The sequence below is a fragment of the Pelodiscus sinensis genome, unplaced genomic scaffold (genome assembly GCF_049634645.1).
Source record: "Pelodiscus sinensis isolate JC-2024 unplaced genomic scaffold, ASM4963464v1 ctg40, whole genome shotgun sequence".
In the NCBI taxonomy this organism is placed as follows: domain Eukaryota; kingdom Metazoa; phylum Chordata; order Testudines; family Trionychidae; genus Pelodiscus; species Pelodiscus sinensis.
The window spans coordinates 1407534-1434626 of record NW_027465932.1 but is presented as its reverse complement, the minus strand read 5'-3'; the positions used below and the strand labels follow the sequence as shown (position 1 = coordinate 1434626).

The 27093-nt window shown below is 49.6% G+C and overlaps 2 protein-coding genes across 5 annotated transcripts in view; both read left to right on the top strand.

Moving 5' to 3' along the window:
* The window catches only part of LOC102447044 (uncharacterized), a 29388-nt gene extending 20346 nt beyond the window's left edge, over window positions 1-9042 (top strand). For 3 of the 4 annotated variants that reach the window (XM_075916927.1, XM_075916929.1, XM_075916928.1), the window contains exon 4: window positions 1850-9042. In XM_075916927.1, coding sequence (XP_075773042.1) covers window positions 1850-5571 — 3722 coding nt within the window. In that variant the 3' untranslated portion in view covers window positions 5572-9042. The remainder of the gene's footprint in view (window positions 1-1849) is intronic. The other variant, XM_075916926.1, reaches the window with a different exon arrangement.
* Window positions 9043-20074: 11032 nt separating this feature from the next.
* Window positions 20075-25157, top strand: LOC142825179 (stonustoxin subunit alpha-like). Its single transcript, XM_075916952.1, has 2 exons — window positions 20075-22470; window positions 24292-25157. Exons 1-2 carry the CDS (start codon window positions 20466-20468, stop codon window positions 24819-24821), a joined length of 2535 nt encoding a protein of 844 aa, XP_075773067.1. The 5' UTR covers window positions 20075-20465; the 3' UTR covers window positions 24822-25157.
* The last annotated feature ends 1936 nt before the right edge of the window (window positions 25158-27093 follow it).

The following is a 27093-nucleotide window of genomic DNA, read 5'->3' as shown; positions in this document are numbered from 1 at the left end:
TGGGTTCCACTATCAGCTGACAGGGTCACTTGTCTCTGAAAGGCCCCGTAGCCATTCCTCACTGGCTGACCCACAGGCGCAGAAAGGTTCCGTTCCTTTACTGGTCATTATCTCATCCTGCCGGTCCGTCAAACTGAGCATAAGCAGCAGGAGTGTCCCAAAGCAACAGATATGAAATTTCAAGTACTTGGGTCAATATTCTTAAGTTCTTCTGCAAAAAGGACACGTGCTTTCAAGTGGAATAATCATATTCAGTGACTCTTAACCTTTCCAATGATATGTAACATGAGGTATCTTGAATAAGGCATATCACAGTCATGACATTCATATTCTAAGCATATTTGCATAAGGCATAGGGAATATTGCAACATTCATCTGAAGAAATGGGTTGAGCCCACGAAAGCTCATGATCCCATCTACATGTTTTGTTAGTCTCTAAGGGTATGTCTACACTACCCTCCTAGTTCGAACTAGCAGGGTAATGTAGGCATACCGCACTTGCACATGAAGCCCGGGATTTGAATTTCCCGGGCTTCATTTGCATAAGCGGGGAGCCGCCATTTTTAAAACCCCGCTGGTTCGAACCCCGTGCAGCGCGGCTACACGGGGCACGAACTAGGCAGTTCGAACTAGGCTTCCGCGCTGCACGGGGTTCGAACCAGCGGGGTTTTAAAAATGGCGGCTCCTCGCTTATGCAAATGAAGCCCGGGAAATTCAAATCCCGGGCTTCATTTGCAAGTGCGGTATGCCTACATTACCCTCTAGTTCGAACTAGCGGGGTAGTGTAGACAGACCCTAAGGTGCTGCAGGACAGTTTGGTTTTTTTTTTCACTTTTCCAGTTGCAGACTAACTCGGCTCCCCCTCTGAAACATCACACTGGGTCAGACCAAAGGTCCATCTAGCCTGGTATCCTGTCTGCCTACAGTGGGCAATTCCGGGTACTTCAAAGGGAATGAACAGAACAGGGAATCCTCTAGCAAGCCCTCTCCTGTCCTCCATTTCCAACTTCTGACAGAGAGACGTTAAGGACACTAACCCTACCCATTTTGTCTACTAGCCATTGATGGACCTAAGCTCCATGAATTTATCTTGCTCTTTTTTAAACCCTGATTTAATCTTGTGATAATCTTGGCCTACAAAAGCACAACAGAAACATTATTAAGGTAGGGCTCAAAACAGCGCCATGAAATTGTAAATCACACCCCATGACTGGGGTCAAGGAAGCACGCTGCGATTGCTCAGTTAGAGCAAACTGCAAAGAATGGGTCAGACACTCCCCAAAGCTGGCCGCTTGGATTTACCAAGCTAGCGCAAAGCAGCCTCTATGATACCTTAGTGGTTACTCAGAAGCCAGCAACTGTTTCCATAGCAACCCAATCTTGGGCTCGTCCCCAGAGACAAAGGTCAGATTGAAAGTTCGATCAGTCCCAAAGGATTGGACACATCACCTCCTAGGCTAATGCATGTTTCAGATCTTACCCAAATACAAACTTACAGCCAACTCTTACTAAGCTAAGAATACATTTTAGCTAAACTGAAATGTATTGGAAAAGTGAGTATTGGTTAAAAGATCTGTTTACATACAGACATGAGTACAGTTCTACAACGACTTTCTTAGTAGAGATCCAAAGCTTTGGTGTTGCAAAGAATTCGTGGACTTAAGTCTCTCAGTGTTCACTAATGTATGTTTCATCTCACACACGGACACACTAGAAGAAGCCAGATCTGACACTTTGTTCAGGGACATTCAGCTCTTATTGTGATGTTAGAAAACACCTGGCAGTTACAGAGTAGAAAGGTCTCTTACCCTCTCTGCCACTGACCATGTGCCCATCTCTACTGTTCTAGGCATCACTTTATGGGACCTGGAGACGCTTCGAAATGATATAGATGCAAAGCCACAGCCCAAGACTGAATTTCAGATTGTTGCATCGGACACCATTGAAGACAAGGCATCAGCTCTCAATGTCACTGCATCGCTGAAGGCCAGTTTCCTGTCTGGCCTGGTGGAAGTGAGCGGCTCTGCAGAGTATTTAAATGATACCAAGACATCAAAGCATCAAGCCCGCGTTTCTCTCCAGTACTCAACTACGACACAGTTCAAGCAGCTGACTATGAGCCATATAGGTCGCCAGAATGTTTCTTACCCTGACGTGTTTGACCAAGGCACGGCCACCCACGTGGTCACGGCTGTGCTGTACGGGGCACAGGCTTTTTTTGTCTTTGATCGAGAAGTTTCTTCATCTGAGAATGTACAAGAGATACAGGGAAACCTACATGTTATCATTAAAAAGATACCTCTCGTTTCCATCGAAGGAGAAGGCACTCTCAGAATGGATGACAAAGAAAAAGCACAGGCTGAAAAATTTAGTTGCAAGTTTTATGGAGATTTTGCTCTTGAGAACAATCCACTTACTTACCAAGATGCCATGAAAACATACTCCACCCTCCCAGCACTGCTGGGTGAGAACGGGGAGAAGGCCGTACCGGTGAGAGTCTGGCTGTACCCGCTGACCAAGCTGGATTCCAAAGCTGCTCAGATGGTGCGTGAGATCAGCACAGCGCTGATCTTTGATGTTCAAATGGCCCTGGAGCAACTGACAGAACTGGACATGCGATGCAACGACTTGGTGAAGAATCCGAAAATGAGAACTTTCCCTGAAATGCAGAAGAAAATCCAGCTATTCAAAGATCTGTGCATGCAACACAGACAGATTTTCCAGAAAGAACTAGCAAGAATCCTACCCTCCATTCGTGGAGGTGGAAAAGAGGAAGGGATCCTGGTGGACATTGTAACCTACAAAAACCAGTCACCATTCAATACCCAGCAGCTCAACGAATTTCTGGATAAAAAAGAACGAGAAATGAATTTTGTCAGTTCCTATCTTTCTATCCTAAGGGATGTGGAAGTGGTGTCCTCCCAGAACAAACTGGATGAAATAGTTCTGGATCCTGCGAATGAGTTTGTCGTAGCCTTTGTGTTCACTTCACTACATGTACAAGAACCATATTTATCAGAGTTAAGGTTCTGCCTTCAGACCCAGTTTCTGAAGAATTCCCAAGATCCTGAATCAGCCAGTTCTGTTCGTGAGAAACCCAAACTGTGGTTTGAGGACAAAGAAAGAAACCGAAATGCCCGAAAAGCTGCAAAATCTGTTTCAGACTTTGCTCGTGTGAATAAATCTAATGGGAAGACTCGATTCATTGTGGCCTCTGTCCCAGATGAGGATTATCCAGGAGCTTCAGTTTACCTCTATGAAAATGTAGACTTGGTCAGCGCTAACTATGAACTTCCCTCAAAACCACTTCCTCTTCTGATTGGTGGAGTCAGACATGACTGTGTGCAGCTCACGCTGAAACCGGCAGCCTTTGGATGTAAGGAAATATCCAGCTATAGTGTAGAGCACAGGATTGTAGGGCAGGAGAATTGGACAGCTGTGGATACAAACGGTAACCAGGAGACCTTCACAGTAACAGGGCTCCATCCAAACACCGTGTATGAGTTTCAATACGCAGCAGTGAGCAAACCAGGGCGAAGTGTGAGCAGTGACGTGAGTGATCCTGTGAAGACGTTACCCACCAGCCCACCTGGAAAGCCAAAAAAAACCATAGTAGAATCATCAGCCATCACCCTCTCCTGGGAGAGTCCAAGTGTCATTGGCGATGGAGTCAGTATAAGCGAGTACAAGGTAGAATATAAAGAGGAAACCGGGGGTGAGCAGAAGGACAAATGGATGGAGCGAAGGACGGGACAGAGAACCGAGTCCTTCACCATTGATGGACTGAGGTCACAGACGCCCTACAGATTCCGGGTGTCGGCCGTGTGTGCGGACGGGGCTGTGAGTGACCCCGGGGAGGAGGTCTCAATTACAACAGCAGGAGAGGAATCAAAGACACTAGCACAAGATTTCTTGAGAAAGAGCACTCAGATAGGAGAAGGGCGGCCCACGGTGTATGCTCTGCCCATAGAGAAGGTGTTTGATTCTCGTGCAACAAATCCAAAGTACAGGCTGGGGAAGGAGACCCTGCAGATCCCTAACAAAGTGATTATGGTGATGGGAGCCACCGGGTCGGGGAAAACGACTCTCATCAACGGGATGATCAACTACGTCCTGGGTGTGCAATGGAAGGATGAATTCAGGTTCCAGCTCATCCATGAAATAACAAACAGAAGCCAGGCCCAGAGCCAGACATCTGAGGTGACGGCCTATGAAGTGAATCACACAAGGGGTTTCCAAGTCCCCTACTCGCTGACTATAATAGACACGCCGGGATTTGGCGACACCAGAGGGATAGAGCAAGACAAGGCGATAACAAGGCAGATCCAAGAGTTCTTCTCCACTCCAGGGGCCATTGATCACATCGACGCTGTCTGCGTTGTGGTTCAGGCTGCACTAGCTCGTCTGACCCACGCCCAGATGTACGTGTTTGACTCGGTGCTCTCTATTTTCGGGAAAGACATAAAAGACAACATCCAAATCCTGGTCACCTTCGCTGATGGACAACCCGCCCCTGTACTAGAGGCCATTAAAACAGCCGATGTCCCTTGTGCTAAAGATGCTCAAGGCAACCCTGTTCATTTCAAGTTCAATAACTCCGCACTTTTCGCCTGTAATACTGCAGCTGACAAGGACAGTTTTAATTTTGATAAAATGTTCTGGGACATGGGAGCCATGAGCATGAAGACATTTTTTGGGGCCTTATCGAAGCTGGAAATCAGAAGTCTGACATTAACGCAGGAGGTTCTCAGGGAGCGGAAGAAGCTGGAGGCGGCTGTGGAAGGGCTGCAGCCACAAATCAAAGCCGGCCTGGTGAAGCTGGAAGAACTGCGCAAGACACAGGAAGCTCTGGAGCAGCGTAAGGATGACATGGAGGCCAATAAAGACTTTGAGTATGAGGTGGAGAAAACAGTGCCGGTGCAAACAGACATCTCTGGGACAGGTGATTATATATCCAACTGCCAGCAGTGTCACTATACGTGTCACTATCCCTGTATGATCCCTAATGATGCTGAGAAGCTTGAGTGTGCAATTATAAACAGCGATACAGGATGTTGCACGGTGTGCCCTGGGAAATGTTTCTGGAATGTTCATTTCAATCAAAAGTACAAGTGGGAATACACAGTAGTGAAAGAGAAACAGACCTATGCACAACTGAAGGAGAAGTACGAGAAGGCGTCTGGGGAGGTGCTGTCCACACAGGGCGTGATTGCAAAGCTGTCTCAGGAATACGCTGCAGTGGAACAGATATTAATGAAGCTTATTGATAAATCATCTCGCAGCCTCCAACGTCTGCAGGAAATCGCTCTGAAACCCAACCCGCTGTCCACCCCGGAATACATTGACCTGCTGATCTTGTCGGAGGAACAGGAACTGAAGCCTGGGTACCAGGAGAGAATAAAAACCCTGAAGGAAGTGAGGGAAGTGGCAGAGATAATAAGAAAGATTGCCAGTAAGGAGCCCCTGCTGCCAGGCGAGAAGGATCTGTACAAGAGGCTTGAGGAAAAACGGTCTGCATTCAAAACATATGTGAAAGGAAAAGTGGGGATGGTTAGAAGTTGGTTTCTTTAAAAACATTTTCAGCTTCCTCATGGAAACCTAATAGCCAGTTTAACCAAAGCATGTAGCTTCGCCGTGATCCAGGACTAGGGTCTCTTGCTGGTTTTATAACATTTTCTATTAAGATTCAGTAACCCTCATTTTTCTGACCTACCCAACTTTTTATTCCACTGACTTCGGTTCGCACCAGTGTTCCTAACAGCAGAATCTGGTCCCTGGGATTTGGGGAGGGAAAGTCGGCACCAGTGACAGAAGCAGCAGTTTCTCTATTCTTTCAGCAATGCGCATTTCATACCCATTGTAGCTAAATGGGCTTTATTTGTTGCCCTGTGTATCCACATGCAGTGTGTTCTGCTCCATTCCCCGTGTGTTCATGTATTATGAGTTTTTATTAAATCATGTAGCCGTAGTTTTAGTTTAATAAAATGAGATTTGATCTGGATCAGGCATTTGTGTCTGTCTTTTTCAGAGTTCAGTCTAACACGAAACCCCCAGGTGGGAGACCCGCCCTCCCCGCTCCAGACCTCACTAAACCCCTCCTGCATTCAGAACTGGTGTTTGATTGATTATTATTATTTTTAGTAGGGATGTAAACAGGTAACCAGTTAACCAGTTACCCATAAGCATTGTCAACAGTCAGTGTTGTCTGTCAAGGTTTGCAAGGCTGTCCTGGTGCACTCCTGACAGGACCTCCAATCCATCGGTGATGATAAACTTTCGGCTGTATGCACGTGTGTGTGTGTGCTCCCTTCATCTAAAATGGTAAGATTCTGTGCACTTGGGGCAACACAGGAGATCTCTGAGAGCCCCTGGAAATGACAGATTCGGGCAAGGATGAAATCAATCTTGCAGGTTTATTGCCAAATGCTCTGCAGTAACAGTGGTCCACAGAAAAGACTCAACACTGAGCCACTGTGCATGCTACAAGCATTGACAAGGTACCAACACATAGCAGGGCTATTTCCAAATGACAGATATTAACAGTGGTGAGCCAGTGTTAAGCCCCTGTGCATTCTGTAAGTCTCAGCAATGCCACCTGCTGTTTCAGGTGCCTAATGCACCCTCCCCCAGGTCAGTCGGTGTTCACCATTTGCAGTGCCCTTCTATAGATAGGTGCAAACAACTTCCATCACTTCTTTATGTACCAGGTTGCTACCTTCTGTTGCCTCGTTACCACCCCTCAGCTTACAGAAGGGGGACTCACTATCCTTCATGCTGTCAACTTCGACCCAGTCCTGAACCTAGGTCAGTAGGTGCATTTCTCATTCAGATGTTCCGCTACTCCCCTTTGGCTTATAGTCTGTACTCGGTGCCTCTCTGTGTCCTTCCATGCTCCACCAAATGTACACAATCAGACAGTTATCCCTAGGGCCTCTTTCTTGGCTGCCGTGTTACTGAACCAAAGTCTTGCTCACTATATTCTAGGCCTGCTTCTGTTTTTATGTTACAGGTCTACTCAGGCCTGCTCACTCCATGTTACCGACCCTCAACTTACTACAAGCATCACCCTGAGTTCCCCAGGAGCAGCCGTCCTACCCTCCCACTGCCACTTCCACCCTGCGTGAGGCTGCCACTCCCAGCCCGCGTGGGTCTGTGGGTTATACAATAGCTGGGTTGTGCGGTAAGAATTAGATTATTATTTGTTTCTTCATCATAAGATTGTTTAACGTTATTTAGTTACATTCCTTTCTTTAGTTTCTCTGGGGACTTGAATGTAGGGAGGCTGGCCCTGGGCAATGCTTGCTGCCCATCCAACCACTGAGCTCTGGGTCCCCAGCTACTTTCTACAGGAGTGGGGTGTTTTAAAGCACTTGGGAAGGGCAGTGATGTCGAGCCCGTGTGGAGATAGGAAAAGGGAATAAGGGAATTTGTGTGCAGCCATCTTGGTCTTGTTAACAAGAGAGCAAGAGTCAGGCTAAGTCTGTGGCCTGACAAGGCGAGATCTGGAATTAGACGCTGCCTTCGCCTCTCGCCTCCATACGGAGATAAGGGTAGGACGCTGACTCTGGCATCTGGGAGCATCTGGGTGGAACTAAATAACTGTTAGTCATAGGTGTTTGTAATGGGAAGGAGACGAATTGTTATTGTTATTATATCTAATAGACAGTATAGATACTGCTTCAGAATTGCTCCTATTCGAAGATCTGCCTCGGAAGGAGGGGGGCTTCCCCCCATCTGAACCAGTTTTTCCCTTGCTGCAGCTCGTAATAAAACTGCCTCTGTCTACTTGCTGCTTACAAACGCAGAGTGGGGACAATGTTTTCTTCCACACCCACCTAAGGTGACAGAAGCAACACCCAGCACCCAGCTAGGCTACTTAGCAACTCCTCCTCTTATTTTTGAAGTTGTTGCATCCACCTTTGCTCCCAGCCAACCCAAGGAGCAGGCACTATGGAGTCCTGTACAACCCTACTGAAGGGGACGAGATATTTCTGGGGCTGAGATCAGATCCCCAGGGCCAGCAGGGCTCTGAGTTTCACTACAGCAGTGATCACCAACCAATAGATCAGGATCTACTGGTAGATCGTGGACCCTCTGACGGGGGATCCTGACTGGTTTGGCCAGGAAGCTCTCAAGCGCTGGCACTTCCATTGCCCTTCACCCTGCTGTCTTGCTGCTCCTGACCTCTGCCTTGGAGCTGCCCCCTGGGAGCCTTCTGCTTGCTGGGCAGGGGTGGGAGGGAGAAAAGGAGGGGGGCTGATGTCAGGGTGTCCCCCCCCACTCCGGTACCCTGTCTCCACACAGAGAGGAGGGGGTGGAGGGAGCCTGGCGATGCAAATCTCTGTTACACACACACTGCGTGTGTCTGTCACTCTCACAAACACGCCCTGACCTTCCCTCGCATCTCCCCACCCAACACACACGTGCACGGTTGTTACTGCTGTTACTGTTTGCAAAGTGGGTTATTGTTGTTTTTTGACTGGTGTGCCAGACTGGGCCAAGCCTGGGCACCGCTGAGGGCCTCCGCTCAGGGTGAATTGCTCAAAACCGGGGCTCCTTACAGCTCTCGATTGGAGACCTTTCCCAAAATAGGCCACAAACCAGTCACACCGAGCGCTCCAGCTGCCAATCCGGCCAGCAGGAAGCCTCACAAGGAAAACCCCTCAGGCACCCCAGCTCTCCCTGTGCTACACCCAGCCCCGGGCCTGCACACAGGTGAGGGGTTATAGAACCCAATCTCACCTACCCCAAATGGGTTCTCCTGGTCCCAAAGAGCCAACCACAGTCCCCAGTCAACTTATACTTTGTATCTTACCCACAAGACCACGCTGGGCCAGTCCTTTAGAATCTAAAGGGTTATTAACAAAAGAAAGAAAAAGTTGAGAGTGAGATTGTTAAGGAGAATACATGATATACATCAATTACCAAAACATTTGGGGTGTGTCTAGACTGGCAAGATTTTGCGCAAAAGCTGCTGCTTTTGTGCAAAAACTTGCCGCCTGTCTACACTGGCTGCTTGAATTTGCACAAGAGCACTGATGTTCTAATGTAAGAATTCAGTGCTTCTTGCACAAATACTTTGGTGTTCCCACTCAGGGATAAGCCCTCTTGAGCAAGAATACTTGTGCAAGAGGGCCAGTGTAGACAGGCACCTTAATTTCTTGCACAAGAAAGTGCGATGGCAAAAATGGCCATTGGAGCTTTCTTGTGCAAAAGCGCATCTATACTGGGCACGGATGCTTTTGCGCAAAAGCACTTTTTGTGCAAAAGCATCCGTGCCAGTCTAGACGCTCTTTTGCGGAAATACTTTTAATGGAAAAACTTTTCCGTTAAAAGTATTTCTGCAAAATCATGCCAGTCTAGACGCAGCCTTGGATGGTATCATGAACTTTCATGGGCACAGCCCATGATCCCATCTACATGTTTTGTTGGTCTTTAAAGTGCTACCAGACTATTTGTTGTCTTTTAAGTTTCTCCTGTACAGACTAACACAGCTACCCCCTGAATCAATTACCAAGTTCTTGATCCAGCTCTTAGCAGAGATGTTATAAACAGCTATCTTAAAAGTCAGTGGTGTAAATCCTGTCAGGATGGGTCAACAATCCTTCCCGGCTCGCTGTACCTAGGAAGGCTGAATCTGGGATCAGTAACAAGACTGAAGACAAGATGGAGTCCGCCTCATGGCACCTTTAAATCCCTGGTGTCTCCCAAACTGGAGCTGGTCACATGATCAAGTGACCTGTCTCTGTTTCACATGTAAGTAGCCATTATGCCCTGCCCAATCTGCAAGTTTGGTTGAGAGGTCACCGAGCCAGTTACCTCATCATACAAGCTAATTAGGTTGGTCAGGCACGACTTGCCCTTTGTGAATCCATGTTTACAGTTCCTGATCATTTCCCCTTCTTCCAAGTGCTTCAAAATGGATTCCGTGAGGATTCCCTCCATGATTTTTCAGGAACTGAGGTAAGGCTGACTGGTTTGTCATCCCTTGGATCATCCTTCTTCCCCTTTTTAAAGATGGGCACTACATTTGCCTTTTTCCACTCATCCGGGATCTCTCCCGATCTCCACGAGTTTTCAGAGATAATGGCCAAAGGTGCTGCAATGACATTTGCCAACTCCCATAGATGCATTATATCCGGGCCATGGATTTGTGTATGTTTAGCTTCTCTAAGTAGTTCCTAACCTGTTCTTTCCCCACCATGGGCTGCCCACCTCCTTCCCCTACTGCGTTGCCTAGTGCATTTCTCTGGGAGCTGAGCTGTCTGTGAAGACAGAGGCAGAGAAAGCATTCAGTACTTCAACATTTCCCACGTCATCGGTCACTGGGTTACCTCCCTCATCCAGTAGGGGCCCCCCACCCTCTCTGATCACCCTCTTATTGCTAACATGCCTGTAGAATCCTTTCCTGTTCCCCTTCACATCCCTTGCCAGCTGCAATTCCAATTGCGCTTTCGCCTTCCTGATAACTCCCCTGCATTCTTGAGCAAGATATTTATATTCCTCCCTAGTCATCTGTCCAAGCAATCACCGCTCTGCTCCATCACAGCTCTGCTCCCTCAGCCACCCTACCAGACCCTCCCTGGTCTGTTCCATCAGTCACCCTGCCATCTTCCCCCCCCCATCCGCCCTGATGAGCAGACCTCCTTCTGCTTCCTCACCCGCCTTGCCATCCATCACCAGTTTACACCATCATTTCTGCTGCATCTGCCTCTCTCCTGTGAGCCCTTCAGGTCGGTCTCTGAAGGTTCCTCCAGCTCCCATTGACTGTCAGGCTGGGCAGGACCACGGCCCCACAACGGTGATTTCAGAGCTAGTGATCCCTGAACAACACAACAGATTCCACATGACACCTGCTTGGCCCTGTCTGTGAGTGGGTTAAGACATGGCCTGCACCTTTGGGCAGCATCCCCTCAAGCAGGACACCTGTCCCCTCTCACCGTTGCAGGGGGCTGGCATCTGACCCCCCCCAGTGTATTGAGTCCCGTACAATTGTGAATGACGCTTTCAGCACAGGCTGAGCACCGTCCTGCTCCCCTTCCCGCAGGCCATGAGGATAAGCCCATGTCACTGCCCCTGCATTCAATACAAAGTGATCTGTGTCCCACACCAGCCAAATGGATCCCTTGGGCCACACAGCTCAGTCTGCTGGGGCCCGAGGCAGAGTGGGTGTGTTCATGGACACAGCCTGGTCCTGAAGCCTTTGCCTGGTCCTGAAGCTATTTAACCTGCTCTTAAATATCTCCAGGGATGGATTTTCCACAAGCTGGCTCCATAAGCTAGTTACTTTTTGTCCTCCCTGCTCTCCCTATTCCCCCATTCAGTGTGGACAGAAAACAGTTTTGTTCACCCTTCTCTTTGTAACAGCCTGTGACCTACGTGAAGACTGCAACAGGACTCTTCTCAGTCATCTTCTCTTTGGACTGACCATACCTGGTTTTTCACCTCTGCTCAAAGGTGACATTCTCTAACCGTTGGTCAGTTTTGTTGCTGTCCTCTGGACTCTCCAAAGTGTCCACAACTTTCCTGTGCTGTGACTGTCATTGATTTGTGGGGACAACACTCCAGAACTGCTCTGTCGGGGACTCGGGGCAGCCTCTCCTCACTCGGAGCTTGCTGACACCAGTCAAGAACCTTACACAGCCTCGACCCTTCTGGGTCTCACCTCAGAGCACTCAGCATCCTTCTCTGCACTGCGCTTCCCTCAGCACGTCTGCCCAGGCAGGGCCCCAGGGGAGTCAGAGGCTGCGCCCAACTCTGCAGCCAGCAGGGACTCAGCCAGCCTGTCAAATGGCAGGTTTGTTAGTCGGCAGGGACACAGAGCAGAGCAGAGCTTGGGAGCCCAGAAATCCAGAGCAGTAGGTAAAGTCCATCTTGGGGGGGCAGGGGAGTCAAGAGCCCAGGCTCCAGCAATCGCCCTGAACCCCCAGCCAGCCAAGACTGATTTGCTTCCAGCAGCCTGACACACCCATTGCTCCTCCTCCAGCCTGTGTTAACTGGTCGCATCTCCCCCATGGCTATGGGTGAACAGGCAAGGGCACCACTGGGGGAGGGTTGTGGGTTCTGCTGGAAGCTGCAGCCCTTGGCTCCAGAGGCAGCTCTTAGCTGTGACAGAGTCTGAGCTGCCTGCAGCTTTGCCTTTGGGCAGGGAGTTTGTTATCAAAGGAGGGAGGCAGGCGATTGAGAAGAACCAAAGGCTGGTCAGTCAAGTAGTTGAAGGATCCTTAGTTCATCATGGAAACATTGCTGGTACTTCACAGAGGTGGGGGAGGAGGGGGAGGAGTAGCAATGAGGGTTGTGTTGCTGGGATTTGAATTTGGATCTGTGCTCATAAGTTCTACGTGTTCTTGACAAGGGGGTAAATTGTGAGGTGGCAACATCTGCAGGTTCTACAAAATGGCTCAATATAGTTAAGTCCAAAGAGGGGTGCAAAGAGTCACAAAGGGACCTCACCAAACTGGATAACTGGGCAACACGGGGCAGTGCTGATAAATGCAAAGCAATGCACATGGGAAAATATAATCCCAACTAGACATACAAAAATGAGGGGGTCTAACATAGCTCTTACCATCCAAGAGGAAGATCTTGGAGTCAATTGTGGATACTTCCCTGAAAACACCCACTCAATGGGCAGGGCAGTGTAAAAACAGAAACACTAAGGCTATGTCTACACTGGTGGGTTCTTGTGCAAGAATGGCTATTCTTGCACAAGAATCCACAGAGAGTCCACACTGCCTGCCCGCTTTTGCGCAAGGAGATTTAGGCTGTGTCTACACTGGCGCGATCCCGCGCAAAAGCGGCCTCTCTTGTGTAAAAACTTGCTGCCTGTCTATACTGGCCATGTGTTCTTGCGCAAGTAAACTGACATTCTAATGTATGAAATCAGGGCTTCTTGAGTGAGAGCTCTGATGTTCCTGCTCAGGAAGAAGCCCTTTTCCACAAGAGCTCTTCCAGAAGAGGCCAGTGTAGACAGGCAAGATGAATTTCTTGTGCAAGAAAGCCCTATGGTTAAAATGGCCATCAGAACTTTCTTGCACAAGAGAGCATCTACACTGGCTTGGATGCTCTTGCGCAAAAGCACATGCCAGTGTAGACACTCTCTTCTGGAAGAGTTTTTGCGTGAGAATGCGCCAGTGCAGACGTAGCATTACAGTACGGCGTGGTAAGAGAACATAAGAACATAGGAACGGCCGTACTGGGTCAGACCAAAGATCCATCTAGCCCAGTAGCCTGTCTGCCCACAGTGGCCAGCACCAGGTGCCCCAGAGAGAGTGGACCGAAGACAATGATCAAGCGATTTGTCTCCTGCAATCCTTCTCCAGCCTCTGACAAACAGAGGCCAGAGACACCATTTCTATCCCCTGGCTAATAGCCTTTTATGGACCTAACCTCCATGAAATTATCTAGCTTCTCTTTAAACTCTGTTACAGTTCTAGACTTCACAGCCTCCTCTGGCAAGGAGTTGCACAGGTTGACTACGTGCTGTGTGAAGAAGAACTTTATTTTATTAGTTTTAAACCTGCTACCTATTAATTTCATAGAATCATAGAATAATAGGACTGGAAGGTACCTCGAGAGGTCATCGAGTCCAGCCCCCCACCCTCAAGGCAGGACCACACTCCGTCTACACCATCCCTGACAGATGTCTATCTAACCTGTTCTTAAATATCTCCAGAGAGGGAGATTCCACCACCTCCCTTGGCAATTTATTCCAATATTTGACCACCCTGACAGTTAGGAATTTTTTCCTAATGTCCAATCTAAACCTCCCCTGCTGCACTTTAAGCCCATTACTCCTTGTCCTGTCCTCAGAAACCAAGAGGAACAAATTATCTCCTTCCTCCTTGTGACACCCTTTTAGATATTTGAAAACCGCTATCATGTCCCCCCTTAATCTTCTTTTTTCCAAACTAAACAAGCCCAGTTCATGAAGCCTGGCTTCATAGGTCATGTTCTCTAGACCTTTAATCATTCTTGTCGCTCTTCTCTGTACCCTTTCCAATTTCTCCACATCTTTCTTGAAATGTGGTGCCCAGAACTGGACACAGTACTCCAGCTGAGGCCTAACTAGTACAGAGTAGAGCGGCAGAATGACTTCACGAGTTTTGCTTACAACACACCTGTTGATACAACCTAGAATCATATTTGCTTTTTTTGCAACAGCATCACACTGTTGACTCATATTCAACTTGTGGTCCACTATGACCCCTAGATCCCTTTCCGCCATGCTCCTTCCTAGACAGTCGCTTCCCATCTTGTATGTATGGAACTGATTGTTCCTTCCTAAGTGGAGCACTTTGCATTTCTCTTTATTAAACCTCATCCTGTTTACCGCTGACCATTTCTCTAACTTGCTACGGTCATTTTGAATTATGTCCCTATCCTCCAAAGAAGTTGCAGCCCCACCCAGTTTGGTATCATCTGCAAACTTAATAAGCGTACTCTCTATCCCAATATCTACATCATTGATGAAGATATTGAACAGTACGGGTCCCAAAACAGACCCTTGAGGAACTCCACTTGTTATCCCTTTCCTGCAAGATTTAGCACCGTTAACCACAACTCTCTGACTACGGTTATCCAGTCATTTGGTGTCCGCTAGTTCTTCTATTATGGGAACTAATAAATAACTTTTCTTTATTCGCCCTCTCCACACCACTCATGATTTTATAGACCTCTATCATATCCCCCCTCAGTCTCCTCTTTTCTAAACTGAAAAGTCCCAGTCGCTTTAACCTCTCTTCATATGGGACCCGTTCCAAACCCCTAATCATTTTAGTTGTCCTTTTCTGAACCCTTTCCAAGGTGAAAATATGTTTTTGAGGTGAGGAGGTCACATCTGTACACAGTATTCAAGATGTGGGCGTACCATAGTTTTATACAGGGGCAGTAAGACATTCTGTGTCTTATTTTCTATCCCTTTCTTAATAATTCCTAGCATCCTATTTGCCTTTTTGACTGCCGCTGCACACTGTGTGGAAGTTTTCAGAGAACTGTCCACGATAACTCCAAGATCTCTTTCCTGATTTGTCGTAGCCAAATTAGCCCCCATCATACTGTACGTGTAGTTGGGGTTATTTTTCCCAATGTGCATTACTTTACACTTATCCACATTAAATTTCATTTGCCATTTTGTTGCCCAATCACTCAGTTTGGTGAGATCTTCTTGGAGTCCCTCACAGTCTGCTTCTGTCTTGACTATCCTAAACAGTTTGGTATCATCTGCAAACTTTACCACCTCGCTGCTTACCCCTTTCTCCAGATCATTTCTGAATAAGTTGAAAAGGATTGGTCCCAGGACTGACCCTTGGGGGACACCACTAGTTACCTCTCTCCATTCTGAGAGGGCTTCTTGCACAAGAGCTACGCTCTTTTCGTACAAGTGTAAGCTCTTTTTGCACAGGAGCTCTTGCGCAGAGGGCAGTGTGGATGCACAGCAGGGGTTTTTTGTGCTAGAAACCCCTATGGCTAAAATGGCCATCAGAGGTTTCTTGCGCAAGAGAATGTCCACACTGCCATGGGTGCTCTTGCGCAAAGGCACAGCTCGCACATGGGAGTGTGGACGTCTTCTTGCACAAGAACCCTTGTGTAAGACGTTCTTGCGCAAGAAGCTGCCAGTGTAGACATAGCCTGACAGACTGTTGGGAATCATTAGGAGAGGAATGGACACTAAGACAAGAACACATCCTATTGCATCTATATATGGTCATGGTGGGTGTCATAGGGCCGACTCTTTCCCATGGTGCCTCCAGCTGGTTGCTCTAGGAATTAGCTTGTTTGCCTCGCTGGATGCCTCCTTCTAGCTGGTGTCTCCCTGTGTTCTCTTTGACCATGGTGTCTGCTTCAGGACATGGCCCTCCAGCAGTGCCCATGCCAGTCTCTCTGCACCCCCTTCTGGGGGGTGGGCGTTTATCCTGCTTGCACTCCAGGGTCCTCCCTTCCCCAGGGCTCCTGGTTCTCCTCCCAGGAACACCCCAGTTTCCCTGTTCCCACCTTGCCTCAGTGACCCAGGTCCAATCTTCATCTAGCCCCTGCCTCAGCAAAACCGCAGTCTGTAATGGCCACTCATCACTGGCAAAGGGGTGTGGACCTGCTGCCTTTGCCTAACCTGGCTGCCTCTCTACAGCCCTAGTAGCTTCAGGCCTTGCAGCCTGGGGGTTGCTTGGCCGAAGCTTCCCCAGCTCTTCCTGACTTCCCCAGCCCTGCTCTACCTCCAGGAAGCCTCCTACTTCCCTGGCAGTCAGAGCCCTACTACTACTGCAAACTCTGCAGAGCAGCAGTGAGCTCCCCCTTTCCTGCAAGGAGTCCTTCTTTTTAGAGCCCCCAGCTGGGCCCTCATTAGCCAGAACTGCCTCAGCTGGGGCGTTGCTCTCAGCCCTCACTCAGAGCTGGGCTTTTGCCCTTAAAGGGCCAGTGCAGTGCAAACGCCCTGTCACAGTGTGCCCATATCTTGACTACTGTAGGCAGATCTTGTCACCGCATCTAAAAAAAGATCCAGTGGATTTTTTTGAAAAGGTCTAGAAAGGGCAACAGAAATGATGAGGGACAAGGAACAGCCTCTACATGAGGCGAGATTAACAAGCCTGGGATTTTCAGCTTGGACAAGAAATGACCAAAGGGCAGGGGGATATGGTAGAGGTCTAGAAAATCATGACTGCTGTGGGAAAAAAAATACGGAAATGCTATTTACTTCTTCACTAATGTAACCCCCAAGGAGATTACTGAGGTAATCAGGGAGAGGCTCTGAGTTTGCCTTGGCTCCCCCTCCCTACCAGGGTCCGAGTCTGCCCTGCAACCCATAGGGAGTGAGATGCCCCTCCAGGGGGAAGGAGAGATCATTGTTGAGGGGAGTCTGGAGACAGCCACGACAAGTGTGTGTGGGGGGGACTGGCTGTGTGGGACCTAGTAAGCCCCAGGCCTGCATGCAGGGTTCCCCCTGAGGACTGGCCTCTAGGGACCTGACGGCAGGATCCCTCAGCTGGGTTTTATGTCTCCACTGTTGATTCCCAGTTTGTGGAGTTTGCTGGGAGGCTTCCCCTGCCAGGAGGAGTTGGCTTCAGCTCCTTGGGTGAGAGGAGTCACCACATGGTCAGCTCTGCTCTAGCAGCGAGTTCAGGGCTGCTGCCTGCTGTGTGGATCTGAATACTGTGCTGAGAGGCTACAGTTTGAATTTTGGTGCAGTTGTGTGGTCTGCATCTTGAGCCCTGCACCCCTTCGCGGGGAGGGGAAATTCTGGGACCGAAGCAGCCTGATTCCTGTGAGAAGAGAGCAACCCTTTGCAGTGACTGAGTCATCTCTCAACCTGAGGTCATTCATGGAGGCTGTGTCTACACTGGCATCCCTTCTGGAAAAGGGATGCTAATGTAGCACGTCGGAATTGCAAATTCCGCGGGGGATTTAAATATCCCCCACGGGATTTGCATTTACATGGCTGCCGCTTTTTTCCGGCTTGGAGATAAGCCGGAGAAAAGCGCCAGTCTAGATGGGATTCTCCGGAAAATAAGCCCTTTTCTGGAGGATCTCTTATTCCTACTTTCAACAGAGGGTGAACAAGGGGTGGATCATTTGATGGCTGCCTCTTCTGTTGGTGCCTTCTGAAGCACTTGGCATTGGCCACTCTGGGTAGACAGGACACTGGGCTAGGAGAGACATTGGTCTGACCCAGTCTGGCCGGTCTTATGTTTTTATATAGAGCCCAGATGTATCTGCCCATTTCTGTAACCCAGAGCTGAGACAGAGCCCAAAAGTCCTGGCGGGGGGGGGGGGGGGGGGGGTCTGTCTTTTTCCACAGAATCAGTAACAAAGTAAGACTATATATTAAAATGTGAAGGCTAACCAGTGTCACTTAAGTGACTTGTCACAGGTTGGTGTTAGAGCTGAGTGGGTCTAATGTTTATTTAATTTTTTTCTTTTATGTAGGAATTAGATACAGTGCTCCTGTCAGCTAACTGCTTAGTTATCTGCCAAAAAACACAGTTTCCCAGTGCCTTAGTAGCCCTAGAAAGAGGTGGCATGTGTGTGTGCGGGGGGGAGGATGCCCCCCAGTTGCTTTTTGAATTTTACTGAGCATGCTCAGTTACCCTGCTGAAGCTGCTGCCCTCAGTCTTCCCCCAGGCTCTCACTTTCTCCCCCCCCTCAGGGCATGCACAGCCCCTCTACTCCCCTAGCAAAATCTGAAATATGTCCCTGGGAACAGGCAGAGTGGGACAAGGAAGAGGCGGGGTGAGGGTGGGGCCCTGGGTGGAGAGAGGGTTGTTATGGACCTTGCAACCCCCCGGGGACATCCCTGCTGGTGGGTTTCCCCTGCGGGGCTGTTTCACAGGGATGTGCCGGGTGCATTCTCAGCCAGCGAGGAGGAGGGTCTGGGTAGCAACCTCCAGTCAGGAGGCCTCGTCTGGTCAGGGCTCCCCAGGTGCAGGCAGATCAAGGGCTAGTAGTGGGCTTGGCAAGGGCCATTGCAGGCTCTTCCTTGTGCAAAGCCTTCATGTTAGAGAGCCCATCCCCCTGATGTCCTGCCTGGACAAACGCGCCCCTTCATCTGCCAGCTGCCGCCTTCTCACCGGGCACGTGTCCTGAGCCAGGTTAGACGTTCGGTGGGACTGGACGTTCATGGGGGTAGCCAGAATACGGGGATTGTAAAAATGAAAGAAACGTGGGGGAAGGGATAGAAAACCTCAGGCCCAAGGTTGAAGTCAATCTCCAGACCAGTGAGACCTTCATGAGGGCAGATTGTCCCAGAGAAGAGCAGGGTTTCATATGCCTTCCGGCGAAGGATCTGGGGCTGGCCACTCCCAGGGTACGTCTGGACTGCAAACCTCTTTTGAAAGAGGCTTTTTTCAAAGATACTTTCAAAAAAGCCTCTTTTGAAAAAAAGCATCTAGACTACAAGCAGTACTTTTGAAAAAGCAAGCTGCTTTTTCGAGAGAGAGCACCCAGGCAGTCTGGATGCTGTCTTTCGAAAAAGCAGTTTGCATTACATAGCGCCTTTTTTCAAAAGAGCACTTTCGAAAAAAGGCGTTATTCCTCGTGAAATGAGGTTTTCTGCAGTCGAAAAAACTGCCGCGTTCTTCCAATTTACTTTCAAAAGAGTGCAGCTGCAGTCTAGATGCAGGGGAAGTTTTTTCAAAAAAGGCCACTTTTAAAAAAACAAACCCTGTAGTCTAGACACACCCTCAGAGGCAGAACACTGGGCTAGATGGAGACAGATCAAACATGGCAATTCCGAGCTGCTTATATCGAAGAACCAGGTGTTTCTAATGGACGTGGCATTTCAACCATAAGGGTATCACTTGCTCCCGGGAACAGCGAACCCCAGTGTGAGGAGTGAACTTGATCATTCCAGAGAGGGCTTTATTCCAAAGAAATCACAACAGGTCACATCTTCCAAAGTCCTGGAAGGAGGCGGGAGTAAGAGGAGGTTGTTAGCCATGTAGTTCAGCCTTGACTGGGCACATTTGTGTAATACCAAGACAGTTCACTTGGTGTCCTACTGTCACAAGAGGACGCTGTTGTACGGTTGATCAGGTTGCACACCAGGCATTTAATCAGTGACACAGAACCAAGATCCACAGTAGCTCAAATGTACCTTTAACAAGTTTTATTGCCAGCAATTGTTCAGGAGCAGTTTTAGTTTTAAAAGCGATATATAGTAATTAGTCATTTAAAAGGCAGGTTAAAAGCAATTAAACTTAAGTTGAATAGTTAACAGTCTAATTCTCAACCCAATGGTAACACACACTCTCATAAACACATTCACACATACCACTCACCCTCTGGGGCTGGCCAAACCCCAGGTAATGTTGGTTAATTTGATGGAGGTGGAAGTCTGACATGCACATCACCCCAATATGCCGAATCAATAGACTCCAACTCCCGGTGAAAAATGGTGTGGTCTATATCCCCTTGGGGGAGGTGGAAATCAGTCCATGTGGAGTGATATCCATTGGTTACACGCAGTCTGTGTGGGGTGATGTCCATAGGATGCATTCTCCTCCTTCAGGTGTTCTCCCGACCGATCTTGGAGAGTCCTGCTTATAACACCCAATGCCGTTTGCCTCACATGAGTGATAAACAATAGAATATCCTTGACTAGGTCTCTCCCTTGTTACTCCTTCTTATCTGGGAACATTGCCTCCTTCTGTACTATTTTGTCTCCTCAGCGCACACAGTTTCTTCTTTCACACAGCCCTTTCTCTCAAAGTTGTAAGCAAGTCCATAATCCTCCAGGGCACTGTCTTGAATCTTAGTATGGCCTGTCTTCAGCTCACTTACTGTTCATTCACTCATGCCAACCATTCACACTACCCATGATTAGTGACACCACGTTTGTTATTTTTCAATCTCAGAAATGACACACAGTTAAACCCTGCATAGACGCTGTGTGCTGGATATCCCGTCAGCTACTTTACCATGTGCTTCTCTCTGACATTGCAGGGATCACGCTGTGGGGTCTGGAACAGCTTGAAATGGATGTAAAGGAACAAACACAGCCCAGGACTGAATGTGAGATCATTGCATCTGACACCATTGAGGACAAGGCCAGCGCCCTCAATGTCACGGCATCGCTCAAGACCAGTTTCCTTGGGGGCTGGGTTGAAGTAAGTGGATCTGCCAAATACTTAAATGACACCAAAACATCCAAACAACAGGCCCGAGTCACTCTCCAGTACTTGACCACAACAAGGTTTGAGGAATTAACGATGAGCCATTTAGGAGCAGAAAACGTCACTTATCATGCTGTGTTTGAGCAAGGCACGGCCACCCACGTGGTCACGGCTGTGCTGTATGGCGCCCAGGCTTTCTTCGTGTTCGATCGAGAAGTTTCTTCTTCTGAGAGTGTGCAAGAGATCGCAGGAACACTCCAGATTGCAATTAAAAAGTTACCCACGTTTTCTGTAGAAGGGGCAGGGTCTCTCAAAATGGATGAAAAAGACAAATTAAATGCTGACAAATTTAATTGCAAGTACCACGGTGATTTTGCTCTTGAGAAAAATCCAACTAATTTCCAAGATGCAATAACCATTTATTCCACCCTTCCAAAGTTGCTGGGTGAGTTTGGGGAGAACGCTGTACCCATGAGAGTCTGGCTGTACCCTCTGACCAAGCTGGATTCCAGAGCTGCTCAGCTGGTGCATGAGATCAGCTTAACGCTGATTTCTGATGTTCAGACTGCAATGGAGGACCTGGCAGAACTGGACATGCGATGCAACGACATGGGGAAGAATCCGATTGCCAGAACCTTCCCTGAAATCCAGAGGAAAGTCCAACAGTTCCAAGGTCTGTGTAAGCAACACAGACAGACTTTCCAGAAAAAGCTGGCAGGACTCTTACCCTCCATCCGTGGTGGGGGGAAAGAGGAAGGGGCCCTGGTGGACATTCTGTCACGCAATAATCTTTCACCATTCAACACTCAGAAACTCAATGAATTCCTGGACACAAAGGAGCGAGAGATGAATTATGTGAATTCCTATCTCAGTGCCCTAAAGAATATAGAAGTGGTGTCCTCCCAGACTGAGCTAGAGAAAATAGTGCTGGACCCTGGGCTTGACTTTGTCGTTTCTTTTACTTTTACCTCCTTATACGACGAGGAGCCATATTTATCAGATTTACATCTCTGGCTTCACACCCAGTCTATCAAGGACACTCAGGATCCTGCACCAGCCACTTCTGTCAGTGAGGAACCAAAATCCAAAGCCTGGTATGAGGAAACGGAAATACGTAAAAAAGCTCGAGAAGCTGCAAAGTGCATCTCTGACTTTGCCCATGCCAATGAATCTAACGGGAAGACCCGGTTCATTGTGGCCTCTGTTCCAGACAAGGCCAATCCAGGCGCTTCCATTTACCTGTATGGGGATGGAGAGCTGCTCAGCACCAACTTCCAGCCTCCATCAAAGCCTCTTCCTCCATCATGTGATGAAGTCAGACAGGAGTGTGTGCAGCTCACGCTGAAACCGTCAGCCTGTGGCAGGGCTGAGATATGCGGCTACTGGGCAGAGTACAGACTTTTCGGGCAGGAGAACTGGGCAGCTGTGAATGTCAGTAACACACAAGAGACACTCACAGTCACAGGGCTCCGCCCAAACACCCAGTACCAGTTCCGATATGCGGCCGTGAGCAAACCAGGGCTCAGCGAAAGCAGCGACGTGAGCGACACAGTGAAGACGCTTCCTCCTACCAGCCCCCCTGGGAAACCTGTAGCACTGACTGTAGTATCATCTGCCCTTGCTCTTACCTGGGAGAGTCCATGTGTCATTGGAGATGGAGTCAGTATAAGTGAGTACAAGGTGGAATACAGAGAGGAGTCTGGAGAAGACAAATGGCTGGAACAAAAGATAGGAAACAAAACTGAGTCCTACACCATTGATGGACTGAGGCCACAAACAGACTACAGATTCCGGGTGTCAGCCGTGTGTGCAGACGGAGCTGTGAGTGACCCGAGTGAGGAGATTCGCATCTCAACACTAAAGAAAGGTAACATTTAAATATATTGGCACATTCTCCCCCTCCCTTCCCTAGAACACAGCCCTGGGGTAACTAATTAGGGAAAACTGTATTTATCATTGGAAGGAAATTGCTTGATCCCAGGTGGATAATGTGATTGACACCACCCAGCGCTTTATGAAATGGACTTATAGACAGGGATATGAATAACTCTAAGATGCTTAGGAGAAGCTCCTCATATAATCTATCAATCTTCATGTCCTGATCTACTGGATCTGTAGATCTTATTTTGGTGTGTGTATCATTCTTCTGTGTAGTGTTAGGTATATGGAGTGGGGAATGGTTTATGGCAGGGGTCTCCAACCTTTTTAAGCACAAGATCACTTTTTCAATTGAAGTGCAATGTAAGTTCTACCTCAAACCAAATCCCCTTGCCTCACTTCCTTCTGTGGGAGAAAAATCAAATAACTCCAATTGTGTCTAAAGGAGGGACTGTGAAGGAAATCAAAATTCTCTAAAAGAAAACTGCTGTAAGGGTTAAAAGTTTTCCAGGCCTCTCTCCCTGTAACAGAGAGAAATCAAATTAGCTCTAATCAAGACCCTTACAATGCCTCTCTCAAGTTCATGGATACTCCTAGTCTGTCACAATTTGTCATGTAAACCCTTATCTTTGTCACAGTTTGCCTTGTAGACTTCTCCACTCAAGTTCTGATGTGGCTTTGTTCTGTGAAACTTACTTCTAGCACTCCTGGTGTGAACAGAAATGTCTCAGAGTACCTCTGCTGAGACTTTGATATGTTAAAGAAAACAATCAACAACTGAACTGTCTGAACATACTGTAGAAAGAATTCCTAAACCTGTATCTCCGGGCTGACTGCTATTGTTCTCTGGTAGCTGTCAGCCTGCATGCATACATAATACAGTTTTTCCTTCTAGGTTTCTCTCCTGCCTCACTGATTTGACTTCCAGCCTCGGACCCTTCTGGGGGCTCTGTACCCCAGGGGAGCGAGATTTCCCCCACACTTCCCACCTCTGCTTTGAGGCCCCGCCCCTGCTCCACCCCTTCTCCAAGGCCTTGCCCTGTTCTCCCTTCCCCCTCTGATCCTCACTCACTTGCACCAGGCTGGGACAGGAAATTGGAGTGCGGGTTCTGGTCTTGGGCCAAGGTGTTTGGCATGTGGGAGGGGCTCTGGGCTTAGCCCAGGGCAGGGTACAAGCTCTGGGAAGGAGCTTGGGTGCAGGAGGAGGTTCAGGGCTGAAACAGGGATTTAGGAAGTAGGCTCTGGCTAGGCACTATTTAACTGAGATGGCTTCCAGGTGGTGGAGCAGTGAGGTTAAGGCAGCTCACTCCTGCCCTGTCTCTGCACCACTCTTGAAAGCAGCTGGCAATTACATCACAGCTCTTCCACATTGCACCAACGTATCCCTCCACCCATCAGTACAGTGATACCTAGCACTGTGCAGCGCAGGCAGCTAATTCCCAGGGGCTATTCCCAGCTCCTGGGGGCAGAGTTAAGGCTGTGAGGGCATTTACCTGAACTCGCTACCTCCCGGCATTCATACAGTTCAGTGTTGCTGAACTTGGCTTTCTTGCGGGGCACCAAGTATCCCCAGGCACCTTATCACGGGGTCAGTGAATTGTTGTTGCCATGTAATCTCGCTCTCTGGGTAGCTCGTTAGCTAATACAAAGAGCAGCACTGAGGGGCCCATGCTAACACATCACACTGCCTGGCTCCTAAGCAGGTGTGTGCAGGGGGAAAAATTTGAATCTCAGCTCTGGGCCAGGTGACATTTTCACTCCATCATTGACCCGTGCCTGCCTCTAACACTCCCATTCTGTCTCTCCCCAGAGACTCTGGCTCTGGATCCAGCCACGGCACATCCTGAGCTTGTCCTGTCTGCAGACCTGAGAAGCATGAGCCGGGGAGACAAGAGCCAGGCATTGCCTCACAATCCAGGGAGATTTGATTATTTGCTCTGTGTGCTGGGCTCTGAGGGCTTCACCTCGGGGAAACATTCCTGGTTGGTGAAGGTGGAGGGAGGACCCACCAGAAACTGGGCTGTGGGGGTGGCTAGGGAGTCTGTGCAGAGGAAGAAAGAGGTTGGCTTCACTCCCGAGGGGGGGTTCTGGGTGGTGCAGAAGTGGGGCAGTGCCAGAGACTACCTGGCTCACACCTCCCCTGTCACCCGCCTGTCCTTGAGCAGAGAACCCATCAGGATCCGGGTCTCTCTGGACTATGAAGGGGGGTTGGTGGCATTTCATTATGCTGATGACCTGGCCCCAGTTTTCACTTTCCACCAGGCCTCTTTCAAGGGGGAGAAAATCTTCCCTTTCCTCTGGGTGTGGGGCTCAGGATTCCAGCTGACCCTCTGCCCCTGAGCGGGGCCCTGCCAAAGCAGGCTGGATACACCCATGCAGGATCCGCAGGGCCTGCCCAGCCTGCTTGTCCTCACGCTGCCTGGCTCTGGCCAGGGTCGTCCTTGGGATTTCTGGGCCCTACGCAGCGCTATGAAACCAGGGCCCGAGGGGGGGGGGGCAATAGGAATCAGAGCCACAGAAGAGGGGTAGGAAGAGGCATGTGGCTGGACAGTAAGACCCAGAGGTGCCCCACATTTTTGAGTGTCCCACACAGCTGCATATTTCCCTCTGGAAGAGCTAGGGGTTCTGTCACTCCTCCTTCTGGGCTCGAGTGGGGGGTCTTGTCTCCTCCCAAAAGCTGCCCTGGTGCACCCGCATGGCTGCAGCGCCTCAGTGAAGATGCTGCTGTGCCAAGGGGACAGCGTCTCCCGTGGTTACTGCACCTGCCCAAGGGGCCGCAGTTAGGTCAACACAGCGCCGGCTACACGGGCTGGGTTGTGCACGTATTGCGGTCTCACAGGTCAGGCCCACGCTGGCCTGTACGGTCCCTGGGTAGCACCTGCTGCTGTGCAACTGCCCCTTTTCGGGAGCCCAGCTCTTCCCGGGGCCCATCCCCCGCCTCCTGGGCTGGGCCTCTCAGAGCCTCCAGCCTGTCTCTGACCCTCAGGGACTCCCCTCACTCTGAGCCCCTGCCGCCCCCCCCCCCAGAGGGAACAGCATGGCCCTGGTCCCCAGCCCAGAGCGACTCCCAGTCAGCACCAAACGGGGGTTTATGGAGATTGAATGCAGCAAAGGATCCCACAGGCCTGTCGGCCTGGCTCCCCCAGCCCCCCACGTCTAAGTCTCCCCTGCAGCCAAGGGGGCTCTGCCTGCTCCCTCCCTGTCCTGTCAGAGTCTGTCCAGCCGAGCCTTAATAGTCTTCTCCAGCAGCCCCACCCCGGCCTTGTCTTCTCCCCAGGCAAGGCCCCCCTTCTCCACCTCCCTCTCCTCTGCCCTTGTTGTCCTCTGGCTGGAACCAGTGGGGCAGGGTACTGAGATCTCCTCTCTGCAGCCCATTGGCCTCCCTCTGGCCACACCCGGCCGTGCCCTCTGAGCTGGGTGTGCTGGACACCAGCCGCTGGTCCCCAGTTCTGTGCTGTTCCCTGTAAGAACAAACCCCCTCCCCATCCCCTTCTTAAACCAGTAACACTCTGGGACACTGAGTTCTCCCCTCTGCTTGAGCCGCCAAAACTCCCTTTCTTCATCGCAGCAAGGGTATTTCTTGGGGGAGCAGATTTTTCACGCCTCTGAGCAACAAAGTTATAGGCTGGTGTGTAGCATAGTGTAGACCTGGCCTGAGATTCTCTGTTGCAGGGCAGGAGCCGTCTCTTGGCATGGCCCAGGCACTGGTGTAAGTGCCAGGAAGAATCCCTTCGACAGTCTTTGTGTGAGGGTCAGTCTGAGATGTGCATGGCGCAGATGGCGGGAGGGAAAGTGGAGGGACCTGTCGGCAGCGCCAGGCTGCCATTGGCAGTGTGATCTGTGCCCATCCTAGAACAGCTGCACCTGGAGGCTCTGACCCACAATGAGCTGGAAGGGGGTGAAGAAGCCAATCAGCTCATGTCATTGGCCCTGTACAGATGTGCTGTGTGAGGCGAGGAGTCACTGTGATGCTCAGTTACACAGACTCAGGGGGCACTAGCTGGATGCCAGCTGTAGGGTTCCAGGACTATCAGAGAGATGCTCAGCATTAGGTAGATAAGTAAAGCGCAGCAGAAATGCAAGGCCTGCAGGCTGAGGCCTGTAAGATTTCAGCTTCCCCACGGGGATAGGAAAGCTTGATGTGAACAAGTGACTGCAGAAGGGCCCTGTGCCCATAAGAGCCCAAGATGCCTGGAGAGACGGGCCCATAGGTGATGTTACGGAAAATCTACCACAATGTTCTGTGAGATAATGAGATTGTACCTCACTGTAACATGGATCACAGCACGTCCTGACCGCAGGGTGTGCACTGTGCACAGGTGCCATTGGAAATGAGAGGCACTAGAGAGCCTGTGGGAAACAGGGCACCCTGTAGTTCTGAGGGATGGAAATGCGGCTGAGGACAAAGAGGGTTGACCCCTTCATGCACATGCCGAGTATGTTAGAAGGGGTCAAAATAACAATAGAAAAGCAGGTTCACAGAGTGAGCAGAACTTGGAGCATCCCAGGGAAAATCCCCAGCAGGAACCATCCCTCTCCTGACCTTCAGTGGGGGAGGAATCCATCACTCTAGGAACATCTGTAAGGCTGAGAGTGCGACTACACTGGTCAC

What these genes read in the sequence shown, in the direction of transcription:
- LOC142825179 (XM_075916952.1), top strand. Translation starts at nt 20,466, where the DNA reads ATGGATGTAAAGGAACAAACACAGCCCAGGACTGAATGTGAGATCATT. An exon ending in CATCTCAACACTAAAGAAAG is followed by an intron (nt 22,471 to 24,291) that starts GTAACATTTAAA and finishes GTCTCTCCCCAG; the next exon opens with AGACTCTGGCTCTGGATCCA.